The sequence below is a fragment of the Entelurus aequoreus genome, linkage group LG13, assembly GCF_033978785.1.
Source record: "Entelurus aequoreus isolate RoL-2023_Sb linkage group LG13, RoL_Eaeq_v1.1, whole genome shotgun sequence".
Classification (NCBI taxonomy): domain Eukaryota; kingdom Metazoa; phylum Chordata; class Actinopteri; order Syngnathiformes; family Syngnathidae; genus Entelurus; species Entelurus aequoreus.
In genome coordinates this window covers 1995340-2007178 of record NC_084743.1, presented here as the reverse complement: position 1 = coordinate 2007178, position 11839 = coordinate 1995340, and the positions used below count along the sequence as shown (strand labels likewise).

The window sequence follows — 11839 nt, the reverse complement described above, 5'->3', positions numbered from 1 at the left end:
TTCTTACTAAATGTATTATTTCCTTCTATTTTGGGAGAAAAAAAATATATGTACTCCAAATTATGTTAACTTAAATATTGTCTAATTATGCAAAAATATATGATCAAACATTCAAACCATTTTTTAAATAGAAATGAATACTAATAGTGATTATTTCAAAGCAAGTTATCCATTTTCTGATTACATAGCTGCAGCTGCTTCTAAGGGTTGGTGGTCATAAACAGCTGCTACACTCGGTCATAAACAGTTTTTTAAAAAGGTGCTTGGAGCGGTGTCAAGTTTGCCCCCTCTCTGCTTTGTAGATTTCGGGTCAATGATAAGGTCTTCCTGTGGCTGTCCAATAGATCAAAGAAACCGACACCTCCACGTCGCATCCCATCGCACACAGTGGAGGTTTACAAGCGATAAGATCAAAGACAGATTTTGTCTTCTCGCAGGGCAACCTGAACTCATGGGAAAACAAGTTGTGTGATAATTTATATACAATTATTCCGACAACGGATTAATTGTATATAATAATAATTAATTGTTTTGGAAACTGTTTCGACCTTTTCCCGACCTTACTCCTGTTTTGCGGAATAAATTGATAATTTTCACTTCTCATCGTTTGGGACAGCCTGTCCCCTCCTAAAAAGGGAAGGTGGGGTCCTAAAATGTACTCCGCACGTCCCAGAATGTATGGAATGGCGTCTGTGAGGTACTGTGGACAGTCCTGGGTCTCTACTGCTTCGGTGGGTAACCCAGCAAGCACAACACCCACTTCAGCCTCTTGTCTGCGGGACCCCAGCAGCACGGCTCGTATGACAATGGGAATCCCGGGTCAAATCGCTCTTTGTCCGTCCGTTGGCAGGATCGGACGGCAGCCGTTTTGATCTGCTGGATCCCCCGGGAATGCCCCGGGATGGAAAGGCTGGAGACAGACACTTTGTCGTGCCCTACGGGCGCACAGGAGAAGGTGTCGGTGTCACGCGATTTAGCGCCAGTGGAGAAGGTCTGAGCAGCTGTCGAGCGTGAGACGAGCTGAGAGGTTTGCTGGCCCACTGTCACAGAAGAGGAGGAACCAGGGAGGCAAAACAACAACTGGAGAGTACGCCCTCTTTGGCTGGATTGAGCAAACATAAGAGCAGCTGTGATGATTTGTGTCTTTATTACCAAAGTCTTTCTTGACACTCAATTGATGGAACTGATTTGTTTACCTTTAAATCAAATTATGTTGACAAGTTAATTACATTATTTTCATCATTTCCTTTAATTTACCTGAAGTGAGTCTTGAGTTTTGAAGCAACAAATATTTCTGTACTAATTTTTTTCACACTGAATTTCTATACACCAAATTTTAACACACACATTTTTTTTAGACTGAATTTTTTAAAACACTGAAGTTTTGTACACTGAATTTAAAAAAAAATGTTTACACTGAATTTTACAACACTAAATTTTACAACACTGAAGTTTTGTTATACTACATGTTTACACTGAATCTTTTTTTTAAAACACTAAATTATTATACAATATTTTTTTAAACACTGAATTTGTATACACTGATTTTTAAAACACTGACTTGTGTACACTGATTTCTGAAGCAACAAATATTTCTGCACACATTTTTTTTACACTGAATTTTTAAACAATGAATTTTTAAAACAATTTTTATACATTGATTTTTAATACACTGGATTTTAAAACACACATTTTTTTACACTGAATTTTTCAACTCTAAATTTTAAAACACTGAGGTTTTTTACACTGAAATTGTATGCAATGATTTTTAAAACACTGAATTTGTATACACTAAATTAAAAAAAACTGAATTTTACAACACAAAGGTTTTTACACTGAATTTTTATGCACCAAATTTTAAAACACACATTTTTTAGACTGAATTTTTGTACACTGAATTTTAAACTTTTTTTTTTTACACTGAATTTTACAACACTAAAAAAAATGTTATACTACATTTTAACACTGAATCTTTATACAATAATTTTTAAAACACTAAATTATTATACAATCATTTTTAAAACACTGAATTTGTGTACACTGATTTTTAAAACACCGACTTGTCTACACTGATTTTTAAAGCAACAAATATTTCTGAACACATTTTTTTACATTGAATTTTTAAAACACATCATTTTTTAAACACATGATTTTTGTACGTTGATTGACACTGAATTTTAAAACACATTTTTTTACACTGAATTTTTATACACTAAATTTTAAAACACCAAATTTTACAACACAAAGGTTTTTACACTGAATTTTTTAACAATGATTTTTAAAACACTGTCTTTTGTACACAGATTTTTTAAGCAACAAATATTTCATGCACAATTTTTTTACACTGAATTTTTATGCAGTGAATTTTACAACCCTTTTTTACAGTGAATTTTAAAACACTGAATTTTTAAAACACTGGATTTTAATACATAGATATTTAATACACTGAATTTTTATACACTAAATTTTAAAACACTGCATTTTACAACGCTAAGGTTTTTTACACTGAATTTTTTAATAATGATTTTTTAAAACACCATCTTTTTACACTACACTTTTCACTGATTTTTTACACTGATTTTTAAACATTGAATTTTTTATACACTGATTTTTAAAACTGTCTTTTGAACACTGATTTTTTTAAGCAACAAATATTTCTGCACTATTTTTTTTTACACTGAATTTTAAAACACTGCATTTTTATACGTTGATTTTTAATACACTAAATTTTAAAACATAACATTTTTGTACACTGAATCTTAAAAAACAATTTTTTTTACACTGAATTTTACAACACTAAGGTTTTTTACACTACATTTTTACACAGATTTTTTTTACAATGATTTTTAAAACACTACATTTTTTACACTGAATTTTTAAACATTACATTTTAAAACACTGCAACTTTTTACACTACACTTTTCCTAAAAAAATAAATAAATAATAATACGACTTATTTTGTAACACTTATGATTGGGTCCTCAAAATTTTTTGTGAGATTTAAAAAAAACAATTTTTTGAACTGTCATTGCTCAAAAAAATTATGATTTAAAATCAATTCCTTCACATTAAATATTCTACATTGAAGGAAATATCACATATTTGTTTTGCTTTTGCCATTAAAAAAAAACGGGTTTTCTTTTTGAAAATGGCAAAAGACAGACTAAAGCTGAATTAGAGATTTTAGCGTTGAATAATAATAATAATAATAAAAAATAATAATATGACTTATTTTTATTTATTTTTATGACCCTTCTGGTTCCCTGGCACCAAAAAAGAAGGGAACCCTAAAGGTTAAAAAAATCTATATATTATTGCTTTTAAAAAGGAAAAAATACCAAAATGGCCCCGCATGCTTTGATGTGTTAGTGCAGGGGTCACCAACCTTTTTGAAAGCAAGAGCTACTTCTTGGGTACTGATTAATGCGAAGGGCTACCAGTTTGATACACACTTAAATAAATTGCCAGAAATAGCCAATTTGCTCAATTTACCTTTAACTCTATGTTATTATTAATAATTAATGATATTTACACTTAATTGAACGGTTTAAAAGAGGACAAAACACGAAAAAAATGACAATTAAATTTTGAAACATAGTTTATCTTCAATTTCGACTCTTTAAAATTCAAAATTCAACCGAAAAAAAGAAGAGAAAAACTAGCTAATTCGAATCTTTTTGAAAAAAATTTAAAAAAGAATTTATGGAACATCATTAGTAATTTTTCCTGATTAAGATTCATTTTAGAATTTTGATGACATGTTTTAAACAGGTTAAAATCCAATCTACACTTTGTTAGAATATATAACAAATTGGACCAAGCTATATTTCTAACAAAGACAAATCATTATTTCTTCTAGATTTTCCAGAACAAAAATTTTAAAAGAAATTCAAAAGACTTTGTAATAAGATTTAAATTTGATTCTACAGATTTTGTAGATTTGCCAGAATAATTTTTTTGAATTTTAATCATAATAAGTTTGAAGAAATATTTCACAAATATTCTTCGTCGAAAAAACAGAAGCTAAAATGAATAATTAAATTAAAATGTATTTATTATTCTTTACAATAAAAAAAATAAATTTACTTGAACATTGATTTAAATTGTCAGGAAAGAAGAGGAAGGAATTTAAAAGGTAAAAAGGTATATGTGTTTAAAAATCCTAAAATCATTTTTAAGGTTGTATTTTTTCTCTAAAATTGTCTTTCTGAACGTTATAAGAAGCAAAGTAAAAAAAATTATGAATTTATTTAAACAAGTGAAGACCAAGTCTTTAAAACATTTTCTTGGATTTTCAAGTTCTATTTGAGTTTTGTCTCTCTTAGAATTAAAAATGTCGGGCAAAGCGAGACCAGCTTGCTAGTAAATAAATACAATTTAAAAAATAGAGGCAGCTCACTGGTAAGTGCTGCTATTTGAGCTATTTTTAGAACAGGCCAGCGGGCTACTCATCTGGTCCTTACGGGCTACCTGGTGCCCGCGGGCACCGCGTTGGTGACCCCTGTGTTAGTGTGTGGCCCCGGGTGGAAAAAGAGCAACAAACAGATAGTTGAAGTCTGCAGACAGCAGCCATTGTGTGTTACTTGTGATGTTGCTACACAATTGTGTTGGCAATAATGACTTATAAATAAACCGGACAATAACACAGTGGATTGGCCAAGTGTGACATCATTGAGTGTGCATGTGAAGCGTGGGCGGTCCACTGAGGGGGTCTACTTTAGGAGCTGGATCCACGGACAACACAAGTCATCAAGTGGCGCTCAAAGACTGAAGGGGTTTTTGTGTTTTTGGAGTGGAAATGAAGAGGAATGTCCCAAGTTGACCGCTTGTGACATCGCAGAAAAGGTAAGGACTTACCCGCAGAGGAAGATATCCCGATGCCCAATAACCTTCTTCTTCGCTCTCAGGACCGGTCCGCAGAGTCCCTAAAGCGCCGTAGAGCAGCGTGCGCCATGGACCGCTCCGTGCAGGAACTCTTCCTCAACTTCATGATCGTCCTGGTCACCGTGCTGCTGATGTGGCTGCTGGTCAAGACCTACCAGGACTAACCTGCTTTCCCACTTCCTGTGTGGGGACTCACACACAGTTTTAGTATGAAAGGTGACTTTTCTAGGGTTGTGTGCATGCCATGAGAGCCAGAAGGCATGCAGCGTGTAACATGGTCAGTGACAACATGACATTGCACACACGTATCCGCTCGATGCTGACAATAAAATCACAATTTGGTTGATGCTTTCTGTTTTCTGTACATCACATGGAGCGATGCGTTCTTTTCATCTCCACCTAAAACACGTCCCTGGGTCTACATCACAATAAAAAGGTGGGGCTTTACGGTCTCTTGAAAACAAGCCATTTTGTGGGCTCTCTGATTTACATGCAAATTAACTCCACTAAGCCATTGCATCTACATTTAGGGACGGGTACTTTTTTGGCACTGACCGAAACCCAAACCGATTCAAGTACAGTGGCATGTTACGGTACCTGTCAGAATAATTGTATATAAGTTATCACACAATTTGTTTTCTATGAGTTCAGGTTGCCCGGGTTACTATCCACTGGTGCTTACAAAGCTGTCTTCGATCTTATCAAGCAAAAGGCGGACAGCTTGTAAATCTCCACTGTGTATGGAATGCGCCGTAGAGGTGTCGGTTTCTCAGATCTGGACGGCTACAGGAAGGGCCTTATCAGGACCCGAAATCTACGAGCAGAGAGGGGGCAAACCCGACACCGCTCCAAGCACCTTTTGTTTGAACTGTTTATGACCCCAGTGCAGCTGCTGCATAATGAGACCCCCTCCCCTTAGAAGCAGCTGCAGCTATGTAATCAGGGAATGCCCAAATAAATGGGGAGGCGTGGAACAATGTGTATAAATGATATATACACATTTAGCTGTAAAAATCTGCTGTACAGTATGTGTGTTTGGCTCCCTTTTTTTCAGGAACACTAATACCAAACGTCACAATGTCCGATAGAGTTCTAAAAAAGTTATGACAGACCATCTCAAAAAGACGAAATAGAATTTTATAGTTGACTGAATGGGACACCCAAAATGTACATTAAAATAAAGACAGTGGGATTTACAATATTAACTATGAACAATAAAACACTGAATATTAACAACATATGAACATCGCTCCTCTTTTACTTCTCAGACCAGCTCCTCGATAATTGTGTATCTTATACAAACAAGCAAAATACAACAAAAATGTAACAAACAGCAAACAATGAATGCAAAGTATAAAGTTTTGCTCTGTAGTAACGTTTCAATTTTGGATGCCAACAGAGCAAACAACTTTAAAACAAACAAACAAAAACGCTCCAAAGTAAGTAAAGCAAGGGTCCACTTTTCCAAAAGTGCACTAGCTTGATGTTAATACACATTGGCTTTGCTACTGATTAGCATTAGCAATTTTACATGACAATTTCAACACCAGACACAAGGTTTGAACTTCTTACTGCTTCTTCTCATTCAAAATGGACTTTAATGTTATGTTGATTGTCTTATTTGTATTCTTCAAAAGTGTCAATGAAAACTACAACTAAGATGGATGTTATAAACAGCTGGTGCGTAATAAGTACGATACTTACAGTATGAACACTTTTTAGGGCGCAACATAACACATTCAAGGCTACTTCCTCGTTAGACAACATACTACAAATAGCCTGTACAGTACTGCCACCTAATGTCTTGGAAGCGCAACTGCATTGCAAAAGACTCAACTGGACAGCACAGTTATTAGCTTATTTTTAAATGTTACATAAAAAAATAACATTTTATTATTAAAAAATTAACATTTATTAACAAACAAAAACATCACAGAAATGGATTTCCAGATACTGGGGATGGGTACCGTATGTGAACGGTACCCATCCCTAGGTAGCAGCGTCATCTCAGCTATATTCTGGTATTTCACTAATGCTAACTGTAAGCATGTTATTGTTAGCACGTTAGCTTTTTTAGCTCATATTTTTAGTTGCTCGACACTATCTGGCCAGCATTTCTATTCGGCTTTGGCTCTTCAGCATTCACACGAAATGTCTACCGAAATTGCTTTTTTTTTTTTTTTTTAGATAATGCAAAAAAATCTACCGTATTTTTTGGACTATAAGCCGCTACTTCTTACCTACGCTCTGAACCCTGTGGCTTATAAAACTGTGCGGCTAATTCATGAATTTTTGTTCGCCAACGGCCATGTTTTGTATTCAACAGACACACTGAAAAGGTGTGTTATCAATGTTTGTGCTACGTCGCCATCTTTTGGGCGAGTTCGCTCACTGCTGCGGTTTGAAAATCCACTTTCTGTTCCGTGCCTTGAACCGGAAGTATATCCCCTTTCGTCTATTACTTGTCTATAGCGTGTCTACTCGTACGGATTCTTCGTTCATCACTCCAAGCGGCGTTTGTAAGTTTTTACAATACAACTAAAACAATTCATACTTACTAAACCGTCCCGTGTGTGATATCTGTAAGAGTGCTTTCATGCATATTTGTACCTGCTATTGCAATGTAATCAAGCTAGCGTTATTAGGATTAGCTAATCAGCTAACATGTTTACAAGTGTCTGTTTAGTATTATTAACTTTTAAAGGCCTACTGAAAGCCACTACTACCGACCACGCAGTCTGATAGTTTATATATCAATGATGAAATCTTAACATTGCAACACATGCCAATACGGCACGGGTTAACTTATAAAGTGACATTTAAAATTTCCCGGGAAATATCCGGCTGAAACGTCGCGGTATGACGTATGCGCGTGACGAAGTCAGAGTAACGGAAGTTATGGTACCCCGTAGAATCCTATACAAAAAGCTCTGTTTTCATTTCATAATTCCACAGTATTCTGGACATCTTTTGCAATTTTTTTAATGAACAATGAAGGCTGCAAAGAAGACAGTTGTAGGTGGGATCGGTGGAGCGCTAGCCGCGCTAGCCGCGCTAGCCGCCGACCTCACCTTGACTTCCTACGTCTCCGGTCCGCCAAACGCATCGGGTGAAGTCCTTCGTCCTTCTGCCGATCGCTGGAACGCAGGTGAGCACGGGTGTTGATGAGCAAATGAGGGCTGGCTGGCGTAGGTGGAGAGCTAATGTTTTTAGCATAGCTCTGTGCGGTCCGGTTGCTAAGTTAGCTTCAATGGCGTCGTTAGCACAGCATTGTTAACCTTCGCCAGCCTGGAAAGCATTAACCGTGTATTTACATGTCCACGGTTTAATAGTATCGTTGATTTTCTATCTATCCTTCCAGTCAGGGGTTTATTTCTTTTGTTTCTATATGCAGTTAAAGCAAGATGCTATCACGTTAGCTCGTCGCGTTCTCGACTCTCATTTTCAAGAGGATATAGTATCCGAGGTGGTTTAAAATACAAATCCGTGATCCAAAATAGAAAAAGGAGAGAGTGTGGAATCCAATGAGCCAGCTTGTACCTAAGTTACGGTCAGAGCGAAAAGAGATACATCCATCACTGTCTCTCAAGTCCTTCACTGTAACGTTCCTCATCTACGAATCTTTCATCCTCGCTCAAATTAATGGGGTAATCATCACTTTCTCGGTCCGAATCTCTCTCGCTCCATTGTAAACAACGGGGAATTGTGAGGAATACTAGCTCCTGTGACGTCACGCTACTTCCGCTACAGGCAAGGCTTTTTTTTTATCAGCGAGCAAAAGTTGCGAACTTTATCGTCGATTTTCTCTACTAAATCCTTTCAGCAAAAATAAGGCAATATCGCGAAATGATCAAGTATGACACATAGAATGGATCTGCTATTCCCGTTTAAAATCATTTCAGTAGGCCTTTAATGGCAGTCTTTTTGTATTGTTTCACACATTCCTCACCACAACGTCACCGTGGAGTTACTGAGTCTGTTTTGAACCTTTGATCTCCTGACCGGGAGGCCAACATGCAAACCACCGTTTCAACGTTTGTGTAGTTTGTGCATCAAAGGTCACACCAGGGGTCACTGTGCCTGTTGAAGCTGATGAGCTGGCAGTGGAATTCAGTCAACGCTCTGGGCATCGAGGACAACTCTTCCCATTGGCCCCTGTCACTGTGGTACACCTTTGTAAAGTAACAAAAACAAAACATCTCAGTCAATGACAACACAACAAAAGAGTGCACCTATAAAAACACTTGCTCCCTTTGTTTCACCGCTTCACTTTCAGCCAGCTCGCTGCTTAGCTTCGCGGAGCTAAGCTCGCCTCAAGACTTGGCGACGGAAAAAACGTGGTGTCAAAACTCAAAGCCCACGGGCCAGATCTGGCCCTCCATGTCATTTTATATGGCCCGCAAACGTCTGGAAATAATAAGTGTCAATAAAATACCTTATATTTTCTTCCTTACTAAAGATATTAGGGTTTTTTTCCTAGTTTGACAGGGGGAAAAATAGTGTCTAATATTGCAACATATATTATATTATCTAACTTTTTTGGTCAAAATCCAAATAAATACTTAAATATCTGCTTAACTTATGATTTCGAAGCAAGCATATTACAGCATAAAACGACCAATGTTTGTTTTTTTACAGTAAAATTCTGTCGACCGTTGATGATTTTATGGTACCACATTTTATTATGGTAAAAAAACTGGCAGCAGAGTTGCCAAAATAAAATTAAACAGCGGTACTGTATTTCTATTTACAGTAATATGTTGTAAAAAATAATAATGAGAATAATAAAAAAACATATTTTACAGTAAAAGTCTGGCAACTAAATTGCAAGATTTTTTTCTGTAAAAATCCACAGATTTGTTTTCCTCTTTACGTAATTTTTAAAAAAATATTTAAATTCACAGGCAAATTCATTAATTATTTACTGTTACAAGCGGCCCTCTAATGGCAGCTAATGGTTGAAATTCAACTGAACTTGCATTAAATCAGGTAGTTTTAGCTAATAATCATCCTGCAAGATCTAGCATGTTGCATTCAGTGTTTATTCCCATTAATATCCCATTAATTCTCATATATTCCCGTTAATTCCCATGGAAAGTTTACAACTTTAAATATTCCCGGAATTTTGCAACCCTTATCTCCACACTTATCCATGTTTGGCGCATTTTAGCTGCTTAAAATTTCTGATTGACTACAAAACTTTAAAGAGGTTGTCACGGAGGTCAACAAGTATAGGACTCAAACTTTCACATACTCTTAATATCCAATTAATAATAAGTGTGACCAGTAGATGGCAGTCACACATAAGATATACGTGTGGAGTACAGGTTGATGCCTGTTGTTCAATAAATGACGCTAGCAAGTACCTGTAAGCAAACAAGTCCAGACCGTTGATGTTCCATTGAGAGTATAGAACATTACACACAGCACTCAAAAATCAGTCAAAATGTTGTAGTACGACCTTAGTAAGCACCGTTTGATGGATTGTCGGAGCATTATTGTTACAGTAGTCAGACGTACAGTGCTTCAACATACGGGTATTAATATGGTGCTTGTGTGTATAAGGACCCCAAAATGGCACCTATTACAAGATATTATCTGGCGTTTTGTTTCGCAATATTATGCAAAACCAACTTTTCTTAACTATTGGTTCCTGCTGATGTGTATTTGGGATCTGCATAATCCTGAAAATGTGCACGCGTCTGCCATTGTAGTCAATAATCTCCTTTTTCCTCTATCCTCTTGTTGTGGGGCATTCATCCTCCACTGTTGTCATTTCTAATACAAAGTAGCATACGGTTCCAACTTATATCTCGCTATGGAAGCGCTAAAAACTACCGGTACAACAAAGATGACGGAGAGAAGACGCTGTCGAGGTGGAGGCACATAAAAGACTCGCCCACAAAACGGCGCATCCTGAAGAGATGGTGAGAAAGCAGCTTTAAGATGGTCTGTAAAACAATCGACTTAACATTTTGACTAAAAAAACTACCATTACATGTTATGTAGACCTTAACCATAGGGCCAGGGCAAGTCTTTTGTAATAAACCTTTCCACCACTTGTAGCAGTAATGACAATATCAAACACACAAAAGAAGTTTGGAGCTAAAGTTAAAGAGAAGTTTCTAAAGCGCACAAATTATGACCAATGTGGTGAAGCTGTATTTTGATTTGTGCGCTAACTTTTTTTTGACAATTTAGCTAAGAAACCTGGGGCCGTACTTATCAAGCTTCTTAGAGTGCCATTTTACACTTAAGTCCTGAGAATTTGCGAAATTTAGTCCTACTCTCAAACTTAAGAATAAAAGCTTTTTATCAACGTTCTTAAGTCTAAGAATCACTCCTACTCTCCACGATATTTAAGAGACCTTCAGAGGTGTCTTAAGTGGTTAGGAGTTGCCAGCAGGGGATGGCACTGAGGCGAGAGAGACGTGCGCGAACGTTCAGGGAACGGAACAATGTTTTTTTTTTTTTTTGATGACGAGCAGCTGATCAAACGGTATCGTTTAGACAGAGCGGATATTATTTTTGTCACAGATTTAATACTTTTCGATTCCTTGTTGATTTCTGCATGTGGCTGCAGTGGGCTAGTATATATAGAGCCACCCACACCAGTTTCAAATCAGTTGCCTAATTAATGAATTGGAAAGAAAATGTTATGACAGTAGCGTATGTGTGTGGCCGTGAGGTGAGTGACGTCAGTGAGTGTGTGGGCGATAGAAGAGAGGGAGCGGTAGCGTGAGTGCCGGCGGGGACTAGTTTGTTTTGTATTATTTTGTAGTTTATTGTCAAAATATACACTCCCATTGTCCACTTAAATATTTCCAAGATATTTCTTTATTCTTAGACAACGGATTCCCTTCCGTGATTGGTCATTTCTATGGACACAGAAATGACGTCACCTAAAATTCCGTTTACGGCACATAGTAATGTCGTAATTCAGCTCTGAGTGTGA

General features: G+C 36.6%; 2 protein-coding genes across 3 annotated transcripts in view; one reads left to right on the top strand and one right to left on the bottom strand.

The window, feature by feature from the left end:
* Nucleotides 1–4736: 4736 nt before the first annotated feature.
* Nucleotides 4737–5831, top strand: LOC133663712 (sarcolipin-like). 2 transcript variants are annotated; one of them, XR_009828394.1, is made up of 3 exons: nt 4737–4845; nt 4908–5100; nt 5591–5831. XR_009828394.1 is itself a non-coding variant. In XM_062068395.1 (2 exons), the coding sequence occupies exon 2, from the start codon at nt 4953–4955 to the stop codon at nt 5046–5048; it is 96 nt and encodes a 31-aa protein (XP_061924379.1). In that variant the 5' UTR covers nt 4737–4845; nt 4908–4952; the 3' UTR covers nt 5049–5214. The 2 variants fall into 2 exon arrangements, 1 of the variants encoding a protein (XP_061924379.1); XM_062068395.1 differs by lacking the exon at nt 5591–5831 and having other exon boundaries at nt 4908–5214.
* Nucleotides 5832–6085: 254 nt separating this feature from the next.
* LOC133663054 (kelch repeat and BTB domain-containing protein 3-like) overlaps nt 6086–11839 on the bottom strand; it is a 28745-nt gene continuing 22991 nt past the window's right edge. Inside the window, exon 10 of the mRNA XM_062067239.1 lies at nt 6086–9056. Within this exon, the coding sequence (XP_061923223.1) occupies nt 8937–9056 (120 nt within the window). The 3' untranslated portion in view covers nt 6086–8936. The remainder of the gene's footprint in view (nt 9057–11839) is intronic.

What these genes read in the sequence shown, in the direction of transcription:
- LOC133663712 (XM_062068395.1), top strand. Translation starts at nt 4,953, where the DNA reads ATGGACCGCTCCGTGCAGGAACTCTTCCTCAACTTCATGATCGTCCTG.